Below are 24,410 nucleotides of genomic sequence, written 5' to 3'. Positions count from 1 at the left end.
TTTCTAAACTGGGAGAAAGTGCAAGAATCTGAGGTGCAAAGGAATGTGGAAGTCCTCATGCAGTATTCCCTAAAGATTAATTTACAGGTTGAGTCAGCAGTGAAAAAGGCAAGTGCATTGTTAGCATTCATTCTGAGAGAAAAATAATATAAAAACAAGGATGCAGTGCTAAGGCATTATAAGGCACTGGAGGGACCTCACGGAGTATTGTGGCAATTTTGGGTCCCTTATTTAAGAAGGGATGTGCAGACATTGCAGAGAATTCAGAGGAGGTTCATAAGAATGATTCCAGGAATGAGAGGCTTATCGTATGAGGAGCATTTGGTGGCTCTTGGCCTATACTCACTGGAATTTAAAAGAATGAAGGGGGACCTCATTGAAATCTATTGGATGTTGAAAGGCCTTGATAGAGTGGATATGGAGAGGATGTTTCCTATGATGGGAGAGTCTACAACCAGAGGGTGCAGCCACAGAATTCAGTGACGTCCATTTGGAATGGAGATGAAGAAGAATTTCTTTAGCTACAGTGTGGTGAATCTGTGAAATTTGTTGCACTGGCTGCTGTGGAGGCCAAGCCATTGAGAGTATTTAAGGTGGAGGTTGATAGTTTTGTGATTAGTCAGAGTGTGAAAGGTTACGGGGAGAAAGCAGGAGAATTGGGTTGAGAAGGAAATGGATCAGCCATCATGAAATGGCAGAGCAGAATCAATGGGCTGAATGGCCTAATTCTACTTCAATGTCTTATGGTCTTATGATGAGATGGGTTCTAGGCCTCACAATCTACCTCATTATTATCTCACACTTTATTGTTTACCTGTACTGCAATTTTGCAGTGGTGTTTGCACTTTACTCTGCATGGTATTGATTTATCTTATTCTAGCTCAATGCACTGTATAATTATTTTATCTGTATGAACAGTATTTAAGACAAGTTTTCACTCTATCTTGGTACATGTGTCAAAAATAGCAAAAGATAACTAGCTTCCCTGATTGCTTAGGATATTTCATTTGAACATTTGATGAAGTTGTTTCTATCAAAAAAATCTGTTTATTTTTATGAAAAGTTTACATCAACTTAATCATCTACCCTAAAATATTTCCATCAGTTGCTACTGGTGTACAGGTCCAAAGGTGCCTGTAGGTGCCAGCACAGGTAGAAAGGGTGATGAAGAAAGCACATGGAATGCCTGCCTTCATTAGCTGGGTCTTTGAGTGTAAATGCTGGGAAGTCTTGATACAATTTTATAAACCAGGGGTCCCCAACTTTTCTTGCACCGCAGACCGGTTTAATATTGACAATATTCTTGTGGACCAGTTGACCAGTGGGGGTGGGGGTGTGTGTTAATCATGACCGGTATTATAGGTGATAAGTCAACTAAGTCATTTGTAAGTGGCTAATACACTCAATTTCATTTCTAAAAGGGTTTATCTAATGAATTTAATATTAAACACACAGCGCATATTTTCCCCATATGAACATATAAAATCACTGCAACACACCAATATCGCTGAATCAGTGGGAGCCCTGGGCTTGTTTCCCTGCAACAACACAGTCCCATCGAGGGGTGATGGGAGACAGCGATACTCGAAGGGGGTTCCTTGTGCCCAGTCTATTCCGCAATTTAGTTTTCGTTGCATTCATTGCAGAAAAGCCCGCTTCGCAGAGATATGTTGGAAATGGAAGCAATGTTTTCAGTGCTTTCATGGCTATTTCAGGATATTCAGCCTTGACCTTGATCCAGAATGCCGGCAGAGATGTTATGTCAAACATACTTTTCAGCCCACCGGCATTTGCAAGCATGAGCAGTTGATCTTCTTCCTGTGCTGACTTGGATGATGCATGGGTAATGACCTTGTGTGCGTTCAAGTTCCAACAGTGGGCGTGACAGGGAATGAGGAAAGGTGCAGCTGACTCAAATCGTTTTATATCGTCAAATCATATCATTTCCTCGTGGCCCGGTAGCACATGCTTTGCGGCCTGGTAGCACGTGGTTGGGGACCACTGATATAGGACATTATGAAAGACAGCGATAGGGTAGATAGTAGGAAGCCCTTCCCAATGGCAGAGGTGTCTAAGGCCAGAGCCATAGCTTTAAGCTGAGAAATAAAAGGTTTAGAAGGGATCCAAGGAAGAAATTCTTTCACACAGAGGTGATTGCAATCTGGAACCCACTGCACAGGTTCTCTCATGACAGTTAAGAAGCTTTTGAATGAGCAAGTCCAGATCATCAGTGTGGGCATACTAGGCTGAAGGACCTGTTTTTGTGCTGCATGGCTCTAAGACTCACAATCAGTTGTTTTGTTTGATGCAACAAGATACAAATATTACACTATATACACAAGTCCACTTAAAAATGGGAAAGATAACCTAGCTTAGTTTGATTCAAATTTATATACATGCTAAGTGAAGCTACAATGTAAGTAACTTGCAGACTGCATTGTTGGTAAATGGCAGGATCCAGATTTGCCAATTGGAGTGAAATATGCTCCTAATAGTGGAGGAGGGGCTGAATCAAAAGCAAAAATTTTCACTTCAGGAATTCTTCCACCAGAGTGCCTTTAAGTAAGTCTTGCTTCCTTATCGTCTTTTGGCTGTTAAGCTGGAATTCTGTGTTTTACAGTTAGTTAAACAACAGGACAAACTCTCACATCATTAGTCTGCAGTAAGCACAACATAACAACTGCCATTTCTCTACTTAATAATGTGGAAATGTTTGCATTACCTGGAATTCTGAGGCTCTGTAACATCTGAATCTGGCTGCGTTTTCTTTATCTGCAAATATAAACATTTACCATTTACTTAAATCATGAAGTATTTTCAGATTCCTTCAATTACATATGGCTAAGATGATGAAAGAAAAAGCTATATCCATAATTAAGACATATCATTTTGGAAAGTATTTTGCTTGGTAGAGTCTTTCTAAATGGTTCATCAAATTTTCTAGCACCAGCATACAGCAATGTGAAACATTATTTCATTTCAATAATAACCCAGAAGATTGCATGGGGTCCAGGGTAAGCTAGCCAGTGGGGCACAAACTTGGTTTGGTCGAAGGTGTCAGAGGATGTTAGTTGAAGAGTGGAAGGTTGTTTATCAGACTGAAGGTTTGTGACCAGTGGTATACTGCAGGGGTCCATGCTGAGTCCCTGGCTGTTTGTCATACATATTAAAAATATGGATGAGAATGTAAACTGGCATGATTAGTAAGTTTCTATTCGGTACCAAAATTAGCACTGTGATGGACGGTGAAGAAACTTATCCAAAGTTACAATAGGAACCAGATTAACTGAGAAACCAGGCAATGGAAAGGCAGATGGTATTTAACCCAGACAAGTGGTGCCTTTTGGGAAATTAACCTGGACAGGAGTTGCACATTAAATGATATGGCCCTGTGCAATGTTGTAGATCAGAGAGACTCAGGAATACAAGCACAAAGTCCTAGATAGAGTGGACGTGTAGAGGACGTTTCCTGTAGTGACAGAGTTAGGATCTGGGCGCACAGCCTCAGAATAGAACAGAGATTAGGAGGAATTTCTTTAGCCAGAGGGAGATGAACCTGTGGAATTCAATGCCATAGATAGCTGAGGAGAGCAAGATATTGGGAATATTTAAAGCAGAGATTGATAGGCTCTTGAATAGTCAGGGTGTCAAAGATTATGAGGGTTGAGAGGGAGAATAAATCAGTTATGATGGAATGGTGGAGCAGACTCAATGGGCCAAATGGTCTAATTCTGTTCCTATGTCTTATGGTCTTATCAAGTTCTCTGAAGATGGTGACATGGTAGACAAAGGGGCAAAGAAGATATATGGCATGCTTACATTCATCGGATGGAGAATTAAGTATACGATTTGGCACATCAGCTTACAGCTATATAAGATTGCATATTGAATATTAGGTGCAGATCCGACAACATACTATAGTAAGGATGTGATTCAGCTAGAGAGGTGCAGAAAAGATTCACAAGGATGTTGCTGGGACTAAAGAGCATGAGTTCAGAAGAAAGCCTAGACAGACTGGGACTGTTTCCCCTGGAATGAAAGAGGCTGAGGGTGAACTTTATTGAGGTTCATAAAATCATGAGAGGCATAGATAAAGTGGATAGTCATAATCTTTTTTGCTAGGGTATTTAAACAAGACCTGGGAGACAAGATTCTCCATATAGAGTGTGGCGGGTATATCGAACGAGCTGCTAGAGGTAGCTGTGTGCGGTCGGTAAACATTAGCTTTATTTGTCACATGTAAAATATATAATAGTATCCAAACATTTCTCACAACTCATTGGAATGTGAAATTCGTTCTTTTATTGGTTAGGTTCTTAGAAAGGAAGGAGTTAACAAACTGGCTAAAAAGGTCCAGTACTTAAAACGGAAAGTGATACTGCTCACAGTTCACTGGAGCATCAGGTTATGCCTTTCCTTCTAAAAATGCAAAATAGTGAATAAGCTGGACGTGTAAACAGAAAATGTTTCGAACACTCAACAGCTCAGTGTTCAACTGTGGAGACTTATTGTTTCAGGCCAGTAATAATTACTAACAGAGAAACATTTGAGATGTAAAGATTTTACAAAAAGGGAAAGGTGTAGAGGATGTAGAGAGGCAGGAAAAGGTGTGTCGCAATAAACATAAAGAAAGGTCTGCTTTTTCCACAGTGCAGTTCTTTCCTTCCCGCCACCTTTCCCTACCAATTCTACCTTAAAGTCAATTATTTAGCAAACATTTTCCAATTCAGATGAACATTAGTGACCTGAAGCACATTACTCTTTCCACTGACAATACCTGATCAGCTGTGCTTTTCTTCTGATCTGCTCTTACCTGAATATTCACTGTAAAAAACGTATTCTTTGTTGAGTCCATTCAAGTGGAAAGCAAGTACTGAGGTATATCAATTTCTTTTCTCAGGTATCTAGTTATTTCTGTCACTACATCTCATGGTTTTAGTGCACATTCAAACCATAACTTTTTAAACATGAATGGAAATTTGACTTCACACAATTTTTTTTGTACAGATTTAATTTATAACAAATAGAGATAATTTCTTATCCATCCAAACTTTGTATGGAGACTGCTCAGCACACCGGAGGAGTAAGAATATTTTGCATAGTAAGAAACAAAGTTGTGCATTATTTTAAAACTGTCTTTTTGCTCTCCTTTTCCTGGAATCTATTGTAAAGCTAACTTTTCCAGTTCTGATGAAAAGTCAGTGGCCTGAAACACTAACTTTGTTTCTTTTTCTCCTGACAATGCCTGATCTTCCTTTGCTGATTGCTCACTGAAACTACTTGTACTCTGCTGAGTCAATCCAAGCAGAGAAGTAATACTGACTTAATTAATTTCTCTTCTTGTGTGCTAGTAGGCACTTTCAGCAGTACAACTTGCTGCCATTTTTAAAGTCAGACAACACATTGTGTGCATTAAAAAGGCATGTTAGTGTAACAATAGGCATGGCTAACTTTCCAGTGCACTTTCCAGGAGTTTGCTTATTTTGATTCTCCTTGATGGGTTTGGTAGGGGAGTAATCAATGGGAAGAGGGGTGGGGAAATGTTTGATCATGGTGTTATTGTTATTAGAACATGAGGCAGATTGATCAAGTACTTCAGTACCATATGGGTCACTAAGTTGGGATCATACGCATGGTTGATTTTATCTTCTCTGGACCTAGGACACTGAATAAGACGTGGGAGAGTTTGGAGGATGGAGATATACTTTATATTGAAGCTCTTCCCAGAACCTGCAGATGCTGGAATCTGGAGCAACAAACAATCTGTTGCAGTAACTCAGCAGGTGAAGCTGCAGGAGGGGAATTGTTCGGGTCAAAACCTTGCACCGTTGTAAATGCCTGCAACTTCTTTCCTTCCTACAGATGCTGCTCGACTAGCTGAGTTCCTACAGTGGATTTTTTATTGCTCTTTCCCGAACCAATTGAACAGAATTCTCTGCACAACTGAAACTGATTTGCACTGTTAAAAAGTTAGCCTTTTATTAGGAATGTGAAAAAAATGGAATTGCTGCTTCAGAGCTCCAGTAACTTCAGTTCAAATCCGACCTCAGGTACTGTTTGTGTGGAGTTTGCACACTCTCCCTGTGACTGCATGGGATTCCTCCTGGTATTCTGGTTCCCTCGCACATCCTAAAACTGTGTGGGTTGATAAGTTTAATTGAATGCCGTAAATTAATATGTAGGTGAGTGGTTGAATCTGGAGAGAATAAAATTGGTATGGGTAGGATTAATGTAAAAATGTGTGCTTGATAGGATGGTATGGATTTAGTGGGCTGAAGGGCCTGTTTCTGTGCCGTATCTTTCTATGTTTACATGATTCACAGCTGAACAATACATTAACCGAAACACTTAATTAATGATAATACAACTGAATTGGTATGATACTGATTTACTACGGATATATCAAAGTGTGTGTGAATGCAAGTATTGGGTGCATATTTGCATCGCTAGTTGAATGGTGAAAACATGTAGAACTCATGAAAATCATAAATAATAAAAAGCTACAGTTATACATTCTGTAACAGTCTGAGTATTCAGAATGGAAAATCTTGAAATGACATGAAAATAAATGCCCATCAGTTCAGCATATTTGCACAAGTGGCATTTGCCAAGACTGCAGACTGTTCACACTTATAGTACTGTACTTGGTAATATTGGCAGGTAGTCCAGTCTCATGTGTATAATCCGATGTATGAGGGAGCTACTGTAAACATACAATGGTACACATTGGAACTGCTATGAAGTCTGTGCAAATGTCACAAAAACTCTTATTAGCCCAGAAAATATCACACTGTAAATAAAGTGTTTCAGAAACATGTCGTTTGGATATATAATAAAAGATTCTCTCACACCTTGAATCCATTTTGCATGCTGTGGCTATATATTTCATGACACCCGAGGTTATACATATAAACAAGAGCAGAGTGATATAGTACTTCATAAAGAAACAGGAAGCAAATAGACCTAGCTCCACTTTTTGAAACAATGTAGCAATATCCAAAAAAATTGTTTCACATTGGTTAGGTCCTTTAGAATGAATGACTAGGTTGAACTCCTCACGAGGGAGCACTGAGTCTGGATTCGAACAGGAACTGTTCCTCTGTAACTGGAACCTAACTTTCTCATCAGCCCCAATTGGTAACATCTCCTCCTCTCAGACAATCAACATGGGTGCACCTCAAGGATGTGTGCTAAGCTTACTGCTCTACTGTCTCTACACTAATCACAGCTCAGACACCATTTATAAACACAAGGATGTCATCAGTATTACTGGTAAAATCACAGATGGTGCCAAGGAGGCATACAGGAGTGAGATAAGTTGTCTGGTGTCATAACAAGCAACCTTGCATTCAATGTCAACAAGACCAACAGACTGATTGTGGCCTTCAGAAAGGAGAAGTCAGAAGGACAAACACCAGTCCTCATTGAGGGGTCAGCAATGGAAAGGGAGCAGCTTCAGAGCTGTGGGCACCAACCTCTCAGAGGATCCACCCTGGGCACAACACATCGATTAAATCACCAAGAAGGCATGCAAGGTGCTCTACTTTATTAGGAGTTTCAGGAGACTTGGTTCATCTCCAAAGAGTCTGCAGAGAGCCGTAGACCCAGCCAGCTCCACCACAGGCACAACCCTCCTCACTATCGAAGATATCTTCAAGAGGCAGTGCCTCAAATAAGGCGGTAAGGACCCTTACCTTACAGGACAGTCTCACTTTTCATTACTAATGTCAGGGAGGAAATACAAGAGCCAGGACACCCCCACTCACCAATTTAGGAACAGCTTCTTCCCCTCTGCCATCAGATTTATGCACGTCCATGAAACCATAACCATCACCTTATCATCCTATTTTTTTTGCACTATTTATTTACTTATTTTGTAATTTGTACTTATTCTATGTCCTTGCATTGTACTCTTGCTTGCAAACAACAAATTTCACAAATAAACCTTATTCTGCTTCTGAGACCTGAGAACCGTAATGGACCGTAATGTGGAAAGCATGAGTGTGAGAGTGAACTTGAACCACACATTTTCTTATTCTGCTTTGGAAATTACAGCAACGTATCTGGATTTTGCAACCACTAATAATGACAATAAAGCTGACGGCATGGGGATAATATCTAAGTAGGATTTATAACGAAAACTATAAATAGTATATAGCAAATGTCTCCCATGAAAGGGTGGTGGAAGCAGATTGAAGAGTAAACTTCAGAAGAAACTCGATCCCCTCCTTAAAAGGAAATGTTTGCAAGCCCGAGGCAAGTGATCAAGAGAGAGGTAATAATTAAAAAGCTAAAAACTGCAGATGCTGTCTATCTGAAATTAAAACTTGACAGGTCAGGCAGCATCTGTGGAAAGAATTAATGATTCAGAGCAATAAACTGTGGAAGTAATTGGTAGCTCCTTCAGACTGAGGATAATAGGCAGCATTTACGTCGTATTGTGCTTTTTAAAAATGATTCATAGTTAAATCAGATGAAATAAAAATCTGCTATTCCAAACATATATTAAACAAAGCTGCTGTATAAGCAAGTCATTAGAATATTCCTCATCCACAATTCCGTCTTCTTTCTCTTTCTTTGACACCAAAATAAGGCCTTCAGCAGTAAAAAGGTAAAACTTCCTTTGACTTTACCCAAATCTGACAGATCACCTTCTGCCCATTTGTTTAAATATTTAAAACGAACAGACGACCCCACGTGGATTGCAGCCTGAACTATCCCGTGACACTGTGGTCTATTCATGTAGTGCATTACTTGTTTGCACTAAATTAAATGCTGCATAATCATTTGGAGAATATATGTGAACTTATACATAGAAAATATGAATTAATGAATTTTCTCCTAAATATATGTCTCGCCTTTCATTCATTCTTAAATTGTGTAACATGCTAATATTAATATTAATGATAATAATAATATGATATTCATATGTGTATACTCTGTTCTTTGGATAAAGAGCTTAATCAGCAAGAAAGGAAGTTTTGAATAAAAACATCCCTAAGTTTTCATTAGCTCTGTGACTTGATGTAAATAGAGCAATTAATTTGTAGCTCACTAGATCTATCAGCAAGCAAGAACAAAAAAAAAAGCTATGATTTGGAATGTGTTAGCTGTGGAATAAATGTTGGCAGAATATCCTACTCTTGCCTGGGTTGTACAGTTGGAGATCTTTTATATGCCTGTTTAAAATCTCAACTCTGACAATGCATCAAAAAAAAATTGGTGACCTGTTTAAAGTAGATCATCGTGCCAAAGTGTCAGTTTAAACTATCCAATCAAGCTCTGTAAGGCCATTTGACCACAGCCAACTTCAGTCTTTTTTAAAAAAGTCAGATATTCAAGGACATAATATTAAACGATTAGGTAAATTCTTTTCAAAATAAATAAGGAAATAAAAGTAAAAAACAATCAATTAAAATGCATTAAATGTACAGTGATCAATGAAACATTTAATCTAATGTAAAATAATTTAAGAAAAATTTACCACACTCATTCTGTAGGTGAGGTCTGTCTACTGAAAACAATGTTATAGAGGGGTTTGGGAGTGTGGTCTCCCTTTGTTCTCTACAGATTTTTTCCTTCTTAAATTCCTTTTTCCTGTACACTATTGTACAGGAATCATGCCAATTCATTTCAATTGTTTTAATGTTGATTTTCTAATGTTAGGAAATGTATCTAATTGAGTCCTGATGAAAGGTCTTGTCCTGAAAAGCTGACTCTTTATTCCTTTCCATAGATGCTGCCCGATCTGTTGAATTCCTTCAGCATTTTATGTGTGTTACTCTGGATTTCCAGCATCTGCAAAATCTCTTGTGTTCAAGCATCTAATTGATTTCCTGATAGGAATTCCCAGGAGGTGAGGGTTTACCACTGGGAGGTGCTATTCTGAAAACTGTACCTTAACTTTATGTGTCCAGATTATTCAATTAAAAGTAGCTTTCATGCTACATCAGTCAATGTATGCCAGTGAAGGAAATTAGGAAATGGCATTGTATTTTAATACTACTTATTGTGTGGCACAGTGGTACATCAAGTGGTACTTCTGTTACACAGCTCCAGTGACTCAGAAAACAGCCAGACATTAGGTGGTATCTTTGTGGAATTTGCAGATTCTCCCTGAGATTCTCATTATGGAGTTCCCTCCCCATCTGAAACATATGCTGGTCTCGGTAAATTGCTTCCAATTTTGGAGGGTGGCTGGAGAATTAAAGGGAGTTGAGGTGCATGGGAGAGGGAATAGCTTATGTGAGTGGGGCAGTGGGATTGGTGGGTGTGCCTTGAGAGCCAGTATACACTTGATGGGCTTGATAGCCTGCTTGTGTGTTGTAAGAATATATGAGTAACATATAAATACAACATGTGAATAGTATTTAAAAAAGAAATGTTTAGTATCTACAGGAAAAAGAAAGACAATCCTTGTTGTAAGTAGATCAGCAACCTTTTCTAACTTCAATATTTAAGTACAAATGACCATGGATATGGTTCTGCTATGGTAACCAATTATCTAAAACAAAAAGAAATAGCTTTATAAATAAACATAAATAAATGCAAGATTTTGACTCTCCAGGCTTGAGATCTCCCTAAGGAACACGTGCTTAAAAGCAAACAATATTAAATTACTGGCATAAAGATATTGTTCACTAAAATGGAAAAGACTAAGATTTAAAAGCTTTCTTGTATTATAAAGGAACTGAGGAAGGCTTTCTGAGCTGTCTAAATGCTTACATGAGCACTGCAGGAGAGGTTGGGCATAATATGTTGGGATAACTAACCTGCAAAAACTAAGTATCAGTAAGAATAGGTCATTTTTGAAGGCAAATCAGTAACTAGCAGGTGTTACAGGTATCAATGCTGGAACTTCAATGGTTTATAAACTATATTAAGGAATTAATGAAGGGACTAATTGTACTGGGAGTTAGGAAGCTGACAAGAACACCAAAAGCCTACAAAGCTAATTTGTGATTGGGCAAAAAGTCAGCAGACTAAATATAAAAAGAACAAATATGAGGTTATCCACTTTGAGGAAAGAATTTTAAAAAACAAATTATCACTAAGAGTGGGACTGAAAACATGTTATCAAAATGGAACCAAGGGTCCTAACACATAAAACACAGAAAGAAAGCTGAAGTTGCAGCATGTAGTGTGATGAATATTCACTGTCCTAGGCCAGGGCCCCTTTTTGCCAAGCTCAGCTTTCTAAACACAGCAGTTGACATTTCTAAAGCTCAAGGGTTGTCTTTCATTAAGTTAAATTTCTAACCAATATTCTTTGTTCAGCTTCTTGTCTTGTGTGAGCTAGTCTTCAGTTCTTAATATAAATGGCAAACAATAATCAGTCTGAAGCTAAAAGGGTAGCTTTGCAAACACACAGCATTGTCGAACATAGGAAACTGACTCACAGTACCTGGTCTAACTGCTGAAGAGATACAGTGTAGGAAAATGGGATTATATTCATTGGCCTGTATCAAACCAGACAATGCAGGCTAAGTTATTTAGTTCAAGGAAACTTGCAAATGAGATTGATGCTATCACTTAGCACATCAAATAACTGATATATTAATAGGTGGAAGATTTATTTACTCAGAATCAGAATTCACAGCATTAATTGTTAGTGTTAGTGAGCAGTCAAGTTTATTAGGAATGGCCAAAGAACAAGAAGAATGACAGAAACACAGGATGAACTACAATCTATTCTTCTGCCTTCATTTTCTACAATGGACAATTTGTTTGTCTGCAACTTGTTCGTATGTCTTTTTAGCTTATAGGAATTGTACCTGTGTTTTGAAAGTTCTTTATGTGTTAGAAATTGTTTTACTTGTAAATCTTCTGTAAGATAGAAATTCTTTGAGTTTTAGGTTTATTTTAAGAATTTTGTCTAAATTTAAAAGTGTATTATTAAAAATAAATTAACCGTGCTTAAACTACTTTGTTAGCGGTATTTCCTCCTTGGTAGGGAGGGGTGACCTACCACTCAAACAGTGGTTATTGGCAGCTAAACTTGCTGTGGAGGATAAACATGGAATTGAACAAGTTCTTTAAAGATTGGGTAGGGTACTGGTAGCTATCTATATATGATAGGGTTTAACTTCTTTCCTTGAGTTTAGAACTTCATGGTCAGCAAACCTGATGTCATCTCATCCATCAGGAGCATTAACGGAATGTTGACCTTGAAGGTACAAAAGCTTGAGGTGCTGCACCTGGAGCATTACGTATAGTTTGGTTTTCCATATTTACGGAATAATTTACTTGTATGGAACCAGTGTAGTGAACATTCATTGGGTTAATTCTTGGGATGAATGTGATGACATGGCAAGAAAAGCTGAGCAGTTTGGGACTTTTCTCAATGAAGCTTAACAGAATCAGAGTTAATCTTATAATAGAAGCAGAATTGGCAGCACAGATGCTGAGATGATGTTTCTTCTAGTGAGATTATCTAGGGTAGGGGACATAGTTTCATTAGAGGGAGTTTCTTCCCCCAGAAGGTCATGAACCTTTGGAATTTTTACCCCAGAAAGTTGTGGAGAAGGAGCCATTGAATATACTCAAGACAGAAATTAACAATTAACAACCATTTGACCTACAAATGGTTTAGGGAGGTTTGGGGAAGTTTGGGGAAAGAGCATGGAAGTGGTATTGAGGCTAAGATTGGATAACTGAATGGCATAGGAGGCTGAAGGAGCTGAATGACCTACTCTCAATTCTGATTTTTATGTGCTGGAGAAAAAAATCAATACATACTTTCCAAATGCAAATTAAAATCTGACTGCAGTAAGTAAATATGCAATAGATTATTCTTAGTTACTAACCCTTCAGATTGTTAATCTTGTATTACATATACTCAGTGGCCACTTTATTAGCTACACCTACCTGTACACCTGCATGCTAATGCAAATATCAACGTGATTTTGAGACAATGTTTGGTTTATCCAGTCATTTCTCACGAGTTTCATGATTTTAGGATTCAGGGAGTTATTTTCAGTTTTTAAAAATTTTATTATAATTCTTTAAAAAAAATTGAAATAACACCCTGAAACCTAAAATCATGAAACTTGTGAGAAATTATTGGATAAACCAAACTTTGTCCCATTATAATTTTAATGAACAATCTACATTAGTTTTGTAAGAATATAAATCTTTGGATATCCTATTGGAAACTCATAGCTATGTACTTCATTTAGTCAAAACATAAAATATTCATAACTTTTTGCAGCCAGCAAAGGATGACCCATTTGATACCGACCCAAGATACAGTGCTTTGCATGATTAGCTCCCAGAACTTAACTCTGAGACCAACCCTTCAACAATGCTGTGTATTAGTTGCAGTACCTACAAGGTAGGCCAAACTTACATGGACACCATTTCCAAGCCTCACAATGTAATCACAAGAGCAGTGTTATTTCCAAGTTTCTTGTAATGTGCACACTGTCCTCACTTGAATATATGTGGAAAGCCTAGAAAGTAAACACATTTTGTCTTTCAGAGATGAACATGCAATCGCTGTCTGGAGTTGCAGTGGATGGACAGCTTCTACAGCATCAAGGTGGCTTACTATGGAAACAGCACTGGATTATGGGCTGTTGTGCTGTTAACAGGAATCCATAATTTAATTCTAGGATGGCAGATGGTACTGTTTGAAAATTTGGACTGGTACAGGAATGTGCTGCTGTACTTGGAATTCTAGGTAAGGAGAGAAAGATTAGAAGATGGCTGTGCAGGAGATAAGGATGAACTTCAAGACTCCAATGGAGCCAAAAGAGGCATTCTTCCAACTTACAGCTTTAAAGAAAATTCCTTTATGCAGACTCTCTTTACTGATTCTGTTAAGGACTGTTTTAGATCACCATATTAGCCCACTCTTCTTCATGAAAATTGAGTAGAAAATCAATTTTAACCCATTATTTTGTATCAGAAACATGACTTCACAGAGGTATTTAGGTCCTTATGTAGAAACAATTTGAGACACATACCCTGGATGACTTTTCTCACTTGCCTTTAATGATATGACAGGCAGCACACTCTCAGTATGAAACACGTCCATAAATCCTACCTAAGCTATACTATGCACTTACATTCACCGTTTGCATTCTTTAAAGTATGTATGAATTGTGAATTTGATTTTGGTTCATACTTGTTAGAGTGAAGGATAATGTGTCTTCTTTATGACAATATAAGGCATTTTATCAGTCATCAACTGCAATAAATCCAAAGAATTTTACATATTAAAGTTAAGAGTTTCCATGTCTGATGATGAGGATTTAAGTGTGAAAGTGTGCTCCAAAATCAACTCAACAGAAGACAAGTTCCATTAATTTATTGGGTTATGCAAGGAAAAATTACTTCTCTCCTGATTTGTGATATATTCAGTAACATATTTGTTACTGGTAATCGACACAGAGACACAGTGCCAAACTTTAAACTGAGCTGGGAAATCAACACTCCATCATCAGTTGTCTAACTGCAGATTTGTGTGTTCAATCTCAAATTGCATTTTATTGTGTTAATATATTCTTTGTGGTGCAACTAAAGAGAATTCTTCATCTATCTTTGGAAAGCATCTGACTTCCATCCCACAGCGATTAATGATAAAACTTTAACCTATCACCTTATGATTAAACAAGAAATGAATTGTTTGAAGAATGCAAATATGAAACATATGGAGGAACTATGGGTGAAAATTATATGAAATAATATTACGAGAAAGTCACTTACGCTTTAGCTTCCATTAAATTGTCGACTGTAATGCTGTTGAGACCAAATTTTGTTTACTTTTTCTCCGATTCAGATTTATCTGTCACATGAACAGCACATTGAAACATACTGTGAAATGCATCGTTTGTGTTAATACCCAACAAAATCTAGGAATGTGCTAGGGACAGCCTGAAAATGTCACCACATGTTCCAGTGCCAGCACTGCATGCCCACAATGCTTGGCAGAACAACACGAAACAAAACAACAACAGCGAATCAAGCCCACTTCTCACTTACAAAGACGAAGCTGCAACACAGTGAGTCAGAAGCTGCCGGCAATGTTTATTTCTCATTCTAACTCTCCCGTTATATAGTAAGTATGCACTTATTCCATATATGCTTGGTATTCTTCAGCATGAGTGGATTTTTTTTAGCCTCTAATGAAATTTAAACACTAGGATTTACAGATTGCAAGGAAAGTATTTGGTCTAATGGTCTTCAAGTGAAACATTTTCCAAACACTTCCTAAATTAGGAATGCAAACTATTTGACAATAGTTAAAACTTCCTTTAACATAAACAGATATAAAACAAATATTCAGTTTACCATGTGCTATGTCTAGCCTGCAAGGTCAACAAAATTTTGCAGTTGTGTCACATCCAAATGATGGTTCTAGTTGACAATTACTCAAGAAGAGATTAAGCCCAGCATTTAAGTTGAAAAGAAAAGGCCAATGTGCTTCTAATCATTTTACAGTCATAAGTGTGAAGTTGAGTTTGTCTGTTTGTTCTCCTTCTGAGGTTTTCTCTTTCACACTGCCTTCAAACAGTTTGATATTGAGATGAGATCAAGTGAAGCCTCAGGAACTCAGTAACATCCTAGTAACTGTGTTGAGATTTGCTCCATGACTAGTTGTTCCTTTACCAAGCTACTCTAATACTGACACAACACCGGTGTCTACCTATCCAAATGGGTAATAGGCTACATTCACCCTTTCCACAAATTCATTCCAGGTAATTATCACTCCATCAATCAACAGCAAAGCAATGGGTGGTGTTGACAGTGCTATCAAGTTTGGGTTATACCAAACTAGGTTTACAACAGGCTTTGACAAGGTCTTGCACAGTAGGCTGATCCAGAAGGCTAAAGCACATGGGATCCAGGGGACTGTTAACATACTGGATCCAAACTGGCAGACTGTGTGGTGTTGGAGAGTAGTCTTTCTGACTAGGAGTCTGTAACCAGTGGTGTAGTACAAGGTTCGATGCTCAGAATTTTGTAGTTTGTCATATATACAAATGATTGAATGAGAATTTAGGAGGTCTTCTTAGCGAATTTTCTGATGACACTAAAATTGGTGGAGTTGTAAATAGTGAAGGAGGTTGCCTAAGGATATAGAGATACAAATCAGCTGGACATTTGGGTAGAGTGTGGCAGATGGAACTCAATACAGTCAAGGGTGAGGTAATGCTGTTTGAGATGTTGAATTTTGGCAGGACATATAGAACAGATGGCAAGGAGCTTAGGAGTACTGACACAGAGACCTTAGGATCATAGTTCCCTGAAAATTGTAAGTCAAGTACAAGAAGTAGTGAAGGAAATATTTTGCATGCTTGCCTTCCTAGGCACTGAGTATAACAGTTGGGATGGCATGTTGCAATTATACTAAGCTTTGGCTAGGTCACATGGGGAGTATTATGTACAGTTCTGGTTGCCACACTGCAGCAGGTATGTGGTAGCTTTAGAAAGAGTGCAGAGGAGATTCAGAGGAATGGAAGGTTTTAGTTACAAGGAAGGATTGCATCGGCTGAGTTCATTTTCACTGGAGAGTTGGAGCATTGGCCTTACAGATCTTTATATGAGAAGCATAGATAGAGCAGATAGCCAGGGTCTTTTTCCCGGGGTAAGAGAGTCTAAAACTAGGAAGCAAGGGTTAATCATGAGAATGGAGTAACTTAAAGGAGATTTGCAGAGCATGTTTTTCCACTCAGGTGGAGGTGATTATATGGAATGAGTGGGCAGAGTCCGCTGTTAGAGGCTAAAACAATTACATTTAATTTAATTGTCAATTAAATCAGATAGCAAAGGAGTAGAGGGAGATGGGTAAAATGTAGGCAAATAGGATTGGATAGGCTCACTCATGGTATGGACAAGTTGCAGCAAAGGGTCTGTTTTTGTGCTGTAAATCTCTATGACATGATGTCATCAGCTGAATTGAAGGTGGTGATGAATCAGCATATAGAAAGGAGATTGAGTGGCTGAGTGGTGTCATAACACGAACCTCTTACTCAATGTCAGCAAGACCAAGGAGCTGATTATAGACAGAAGGAAACCAGTGATCTATGAGCCAGTCCTTATCAGAGGTGGAGAGGGTTAGCAACTTTAAATTCCTTGGTGCTTGTCATGAAATCTGTTAACTTTGTGGCAGCAGTACAATGAAATACATAATAATAGAAAAACTAAAATATAATGAGTATATCAAGTAGTTAATTAAGTAGTGCAAATATAGAAATAAAAATAGTGAGGTAGTGTTCATGGGTTCAATTCAGAAATCAGATGGCAGAGGGAAAGAAGCAGTTGCTGAATTGCTGAGTATGTGCCTTCACACTTCTGTACTTCCCTCCTAAACACAAAACACACTGCAGATGCTGTGGTCAAATCAACATGTACAACACACTGGAGGAACTCAGCAGGTCGGACAGCACCTGTGGAAACGAGCAGTCAACGTTTCGGGCCGAGACCCTTCGTCAGGACTCAGGACGCAAGGTACCCCATGCAAGGATTGATGGAGGTTGCTCGACTTCTACTTCTGAAACTTTCTGCAGGAGTCCTTTGGGGCAGTGACATAGATCCAAACACATAGAATGCTCTCCACTCGCCTTAGTGAGTGCAATTCTAACAAAATGCAATGAGCTCAACAGCATCCATCTTGTTCAATTCTCACCCAATCCTCCATTGTAGACATTCAGTCTCTTTGCTACTGATGCAGCATTGCTGAAGTATGAACAAAAGGCATTCAAATGTTCATTAAGGGTTCTTTAATAGCATCTCCCAACTCACCAGCTGCCACCTGGAAATTCAGCACATTCATGGGAATGCCACTACCTGAAAATTCCCTTTCAAGTCATGTATTATAATGTTCTGGAAAGATATTGTTATTTTTTATCATTGTTGTTAACAAAAGGTTCCATGTAGTATTGCCTGATTTTCTTCAAGGTGGTAGTGTATGATCTTCTCAGGGGTAATAAGGGAAGGACTATAAATCTTGGTCTTGCCAGTGATGCCCATGCCCAGTAATAATAAAATGTTTACATACTGAATAGCCATGCTTGAGTTCTTTAATAAATAATTGATTGGAAAACATGATGCTACAAAGAGATAGGATGATTAGAAATGCTTCTCAAATGTGATAATAATTATACCAGAGTGCCAACTGTTTATTTACTGATGTCTTGGAGAAGATCATGAATCTATAGCATACTTATCCTGAAATGAGAGTAATATTAGATACATAAGCTGAGACCAAGAAAAATATCACAACACGATTTGAACCTAAAGTGTATAGATATATCTGTTACTAAGATGTCGGATGCTAAGTAATTTCTGAATTAACCACCCAATTAAATTCATGCTCTCTAATCCAGTCACAAATACTCAAAACTTCATCAGTTAACAAACTTTAAAAATGTCTTTCTAATTTTAATATACATGTTACTTAGACATTAATGGCCATCAGAATAAATGCATCAGAATTGTTATTTTAAAGTGTTGTTGACAGTTTTTTAAAATTCTTGTAGTAAAATACTGTTATGTTACAAGATAAATAAAGAGAAGTTGCAAATATAACCAGTACTTCTCTATTAAAAAGGACACTCAATTAAATTTCTGAAAGTCTGAATAGGAATATTTTCTATGCATATTCATGTAAAATGATGCAATGCTCTACAGTGCTTTCCATTATAATCATGTTTAAGATGCTTCCATCTTGTCCTTCCTACAATTCCACTCCTTACAGAAGAAATAGGGACACATATCATTTCTCATCAGATTCTTGCTTCTCCTATCTAGAATCTTGCACATTTCTATAGATGCAAGGTGCAGGCACCAATGCGCAGGATCCCAAAAAGCTGCAGAAGGTTGCTGACACAGCTAGTGCCATCATGGGCCCAACCCTTCCCTTTATTGGGAACATCTTCAAGAGGGAGTGTCTCCAGAAGCAGGCATCCATCACTGAAGACCCTTTCCGCTCAGGACATGTCCTCTTGTTATTACAAGTGGGGTGCAGGTACGGCAGCCTGACAACACACACACAATGAACAGATCCTTCCTCTTTGTCATCAGAACCCATGAACACTACCTCATTATTTCATTTGTTTTGCATTATTCAGTTTGCAAATTGTAGTGACTTTTATGTCTTTGCACTGTACTTTTGCTGCAAAACAAATTTTAATGTCATGTAAATCAGCGATAAACTATTTTGAAGAAGTAGATAAACGGAAACATATATATCTAGGCAGAGACACAAGCAAAACATTTTGCATCTGACTATCAAAATTTATTAAGTTTGGACTAGGAATATCACCATCACATGCAACATTAGAAGCTCCAGTTGTTCTAAGCATTGCAAACTTCTGGCCCTGATATCCACTCTTGAACTGCATTATTGTTTTCTCAGTATTGACCACACCACCCACCCTGCCCCCCCCCCCCACATGACATATGTCCTGAAAGAAACATTAATGAATTTGAGAAGCCATGTTTTAAGAAATTGTTGCAAAACCTTTAAATCATCACAAAAATAACCAGATACAAGATGCATTTTAATATATTCATAAAGTGCTGCTGTGTCACCCCAGTCTCCCTTTAAACTGCGAGTTCTGCAATGCTGCATCGGGGATAATTTACCTCATGGATGTTAGCAAATCCGACAGCTTCTTTAAAACTCAGTTAACAGGATAACAGTGCAAGAAGTCATGATGTACCCTGTTGTTTGCTCGTGTTTGTTCTAAGTAACCAAACTGATATTGGCCATATCAATTTATGGTTCATTTTTATTTCCTTTCCCTTTCTGGACTTTTCTGTCACCATTGTCCATCACATTATTGCATAGTATCTACTCCAAGCCCAAGGACTCCTACATTCATCTTGGCTACACCTTCTCTCACCTGCATTCCATTTACCCAGTTTCTCTGACACTGTCCTCATGACCATACCTTCCACATCAATGAAAAATTGATTTCATGGAATTACTATTGACCCTATGAGAAAAGATTCCAAATATAACACAAATCCCTTGCAGAGTTAGCTTGGATGATCTCAGAATGTGTAGAATATTTCTTTCCCTATTTTTCTTGTCATAAAGCTGAATGCTGTTTATCGGGGACACACAGATAGGAAGTGATAACGTGTCCATTGTGTGGAATATAATGAGATTTCTGCCATGATCATATGCTCCTGGCTTTCTATAACATTAAACAATGCATTTGCATATTGCAAGAGCAGTACTGGATGCAACGTTTTCTACTGCAGCATTTTGTAGTGGATTTGCAGATCCTTTGTTTACATTTAATGATCTGCAAGCACCTTTCTAATTATGTCTGGATATCTGAGATCACCAGACAGATACGCTTTAACCAGAGCTAGCAATTCCTTGGCTTCCACTCAGGTATACATCACTTTCACTAAGTCTGGTTTATTAACAAAAGGCCACTTTAAGCAGTGGACTACCCCTGACCACTCCCAGGAAAATATACTGACTACCTCATAAATTCATCATGCAAAATTAATATTCACTAAAATGTGGTAAAGCCGTCAGACCACAATGCCTTCAGATCAGTGAACAATACATGAAAAATTATATCAGAAACCAGCAATTCCAATGCACATAACTCTGGAGTCATGCACATTAGAAGGACAATTAATGTTCAAAAAGCAATACAGTAGAGTAACATCTCAGAATACTTTTCATTATAACATGTATTATTTGAAGCCAATCCTACACGTATGAGAAACAGCCAAAATTTCAGTCTTCTGTTGAAGATATTAATTCACTTTATTCACTGTAAGCAATTTAATATACTGCAGCAACAGAATGATGTACTCATTGATGTGGTGTAACTTTTGATTTTAGGGGTTGCCAATAACTTACACTATTTGCTGATGTTATGCTTTTAATTACCATCATCTATCAAGATACATTTGACAGCTAAAATGTTATAATGCCAAAGCATGTGTTATTTGATAAATTCTATCTTTTTAACAATGACGATTATGTAGATGTATGGTTTCTCTCATTAAATGGTCCCATTTATATATAAATGGGAATCCAGATGGACACGGGAAAAAAAAGAATCTCCTATATTAAGACACTTGATTGATTTATGGAATAAGGTAAATATGGACGATGAGATAAAGAAATCTTCATTAGCAAAAAGAACTTTAATTAAAAATAGGCTTATTCCTTTTACAATGGATAATAAACTTCTACATAATTGGTTCCAAAAGGGGATTAAATATATAGGTGATTGTTTTGAAGGAGGTATATTGATGTCGTTTGATCAATTAAAAAATAAATATAAAATATCAAACAACACTCTTTTCTGTTATTTTCAATTAAAGGCTTATTTACGAGAAAAGCTGGGTCAAACAATGTTGATGCCAAAACCTAGTGAAATAGAAATATTAATTCAAAAAGGAAAAATTAAAAAAATTTACATCCTGTATGTACAATTTGATTCAAAAACAGACAATTAAATCAGGAATTCATAAATCAAGACAAAAATGGGAATCTGATTTGAATATTAAAATTGATGGAAAAAGCTGGTCAAGATTATGTTCTGATAGTACAATAAATACAATAAATGTTCAACTTAGATTAGTACAATATAATTTTTTACATCAATTATATATAACACCACAGAAAATAAATAGATTAAATTCAAATATGTCTGACCAATGTTTTCGATGTAATCAAGAAATTGGTACTTTTTTACATTCTACTTGGTCTTGTTTTAAAATTCAATCATTTTGGATAAATCTAAGACTTTTATTGGAACAAATTACTGGAGTACAACTCCCACATAGTCCAATATTATTTTTATTAGGAGACATTGAAGGGACAATACCGAAACTTAAATTGAATAAGTATCAGAAAAAATTTATAAAAATTGCATTGGCAGTAGCCAAAAAAGTTATCACAGTTACTTGGAAATCTGATTTATATTTAACTATGGATCGTTGGAATAATGAAATTATAGTTGTATTCCACTTGAAAAAATTACATACAATCTAAGAAATGAATATGATATATTTTTGAAAATTTGGCTCCTGTACCTACAAAAGATAGAATTAAATACATAGGTCCTTTGAAGATAAAATTATAAAGTAATTGGGGAAAGTAAAAATTAAAATTAAAATTATTTTGAACTCCATGGAGCATGTGGGGATCCTCCGATATCCAGGCAATCTTTCTCTTCTTTCTTTCTTTTTTTTCTTTCTTTAGACAAGGGTTAAGGGGAGGGGGAGGGTTAATATTATTTTTTCTCTCTCTTACTATTTTATCATTACATTTATTCTTCGTAATTTTCTAAAAATTTAATAAATAAATAAAAATGGTCCAGGAAAGCATCCGCATGAACAAATATTGGAAAGAATGTTAGTCGGTGACAAGAAACTTTAAGTGGATACAGTACTCGGTTGTGTGTGGGTATCTGAAGAGAAAAGGTCTGTGAATTAGACACCTTAACATCACTGAAATAACACTGTACATAGCAGAAACTTTGCCCACAAGTCGGTAAAAAGTTTGCAATTTTATTTTTAGACACAACTGAATCTTAGTCTCTTTTTCTGGGTTAAAGGTCAGTAAGTATTCGGAGCAAGTTTGTGATTAGATACGCAGTCAATATGGGAGCTGGCTCATGCCCAAGGGAAATGTACCATCGTTGCAATAACAAGAAGAATTACATTAATATTTCCATACTCAATGAAGGATGAGCCAAGGCAGCTCAGCTCAGTTGGAACTACAGAGATGTGAAATGAAGTGAATTTGGCACCATACGGCCTCTGCTTTTATCTAGAGACCTTTCCACTTTCCATATCTTCAGTGTTTCATGCAGCAGGGACAGACGGCAGAGAAATGGCAAAGAAAACCAATAAGTTTCTTGACAACACAGCACTGACATACATTGAAAGAGCAGCCAAGGAGAGTCCTTGATCAGAGTGAGAGAAAAGCAATTAAGATCCCTCAATGAGGCATTGCTGGCCCTTGCCACTGAACTTTACCTTTTACCCAGAGCTGTTTTGCTTAACATTGCAGTGAAATCAGACAAAAGTATAGGTGATTATAGTAATTTTACAGCAAAAATTGTAATTTAGAGAAATAATAACTATCCTTAAGCTGTACTTATTCACTCAAAATTCACAAAATAAATCATTAAAACATTTGCATTCTCTAAACAAATGGGAAAAGAAACCAGTAAGGGAGTGCAAGAGCCATTCTATTAAATTTTGTTTTGTAATAAACCCAGTCATTTAAAATTGGCAGAGATCACAGAATGAACCAAAATTGAACATAAATACTTTCATATTACTTTCAGCTGTCCTTTTCCTTCATTGCTTAGATCAATCCATTGAGTGATAAAAGAAAACTTAAAATAATATAAGAATAGTTCACCCTCCTTAAAAGAAGTCAGTGAACTTCTGGTGACAGGTATTTTCCATCATACAGAGAAGGACTAGAAAATCATGGATGAAAACATTTCTTTAGAGTCCTGGGAGAAGGTGCTTCAAAAGAGGTGGGAATGGCGGAGGATGCTATATTGGATGCAGAAGTTGGTGAGATGGAAGAGGAAGCTGTAACCTGAGGTGTGAAGGTACAGATTATGGGATGTAGTGTTGAATAGATTGGGGGAGACAAGAAAATGTTATTATTTGAGGCAGATTGTAGAAATGATAGGTTAGGAAAGTGGGCATTTACTATCCAGGCCCAAAAGAAGTTCTGGAACATTAATAATCTCCAGATTGCTGCTATTCTCATATTCCTTCGGTTGCTACATTCTGGGCTACATATTCAATTTCAATGGGTGCTAAAATCCTCCAGCAGAAAGCCTCATCTTGAAAATAGATAGAATGGGGACGGAAAAACCAAGAAAAACATTGTTTCCTCAGGAACTCCTGGTAGCCTTGAACAACTGGCAAAGATGAGGGGCAGAGGTCAAGCCTTTGTGACTTTCTAATGATTTTTAAATGCATCTGATATGCAGAGATAACTAAAATTAAATAGAAAATGATAAAAGTACATAAACCATAAATAAAAATATTCAGCTAAAATTATAAAATAGGAGTAAATTTCACATGGCTTCTCCCTTTTCTCTGATGAGAATTCCCATTCAAGTGATTGGATTTTTCAATCCTACAACAGGTCTAACTAAGAGTAAGGTTTTCAAAAGTACTGCTGAAGAAACCCATCACCATTTGGCCTCCATGTGGAGTCCAGCGGCAGAGTGGACTGATAGACCAGTGGCATATGTAGTCATGCATTCCCAAACTAACAGACTGTCTAAGCAAGTCTGGGATTAGCAACTGGGAAAGGCTGTTAATTCTCTTTGGGATCACTGGACACACTCTGTACAAACTGGCCCATGGTTTTGGGTATTGCATATTTTCAAAACAACTTTGTAAGTCCCAAGAGCCAGTTCCCTGTTACATAAATTCTCAACCAGGAT

The 24,410-nt window shown here is 37.4% G+C and overlaps 1 protein-coding gene across 15 annotated transcripts in view; it reads right to left on the bottom strand.

The window, feature by feature from the left end:
* Positions 1-24,410, bottom strand: part of eya4 (EYA transcriptional coactivator and phosphatase 4) — a 421,501-nt gene that overhangs the window by 185,815 nt on the left and 211,276 nt on the right. For all 15 annotated transcript variants that reach the window (XM_073056352.1, XM_073056353.1, XM_073056365.1 and 12 more), the window contains one exon: positions 2,723-2,772. In XM_073056352.1, coding sequence (XP_072912453.1) covers positions 2,723-2,772 — 50 coding nt within the window. The remainder of the gene's footprint in view (positions 1-2,722; positions 2,773-24,410) is intronic.

The sequence above is a fragment of the Hemitrygon akajei genome, chromosome 9, assembly GCF_048418815.1.
Source record: "Hemitrygon akajei chromosome 9, sHemAka1.3, whole genome shotgun sequence".
NCBI lineage: Eukaryota > Metazoa > Chordata > Chondrichthyes > Myliobatiformes > Dasyatidae > Hemitrygon > Hemitrygon akajei.
This window is presented reverse-complemented; position numbering and strand designations above follow the sequence as displayed.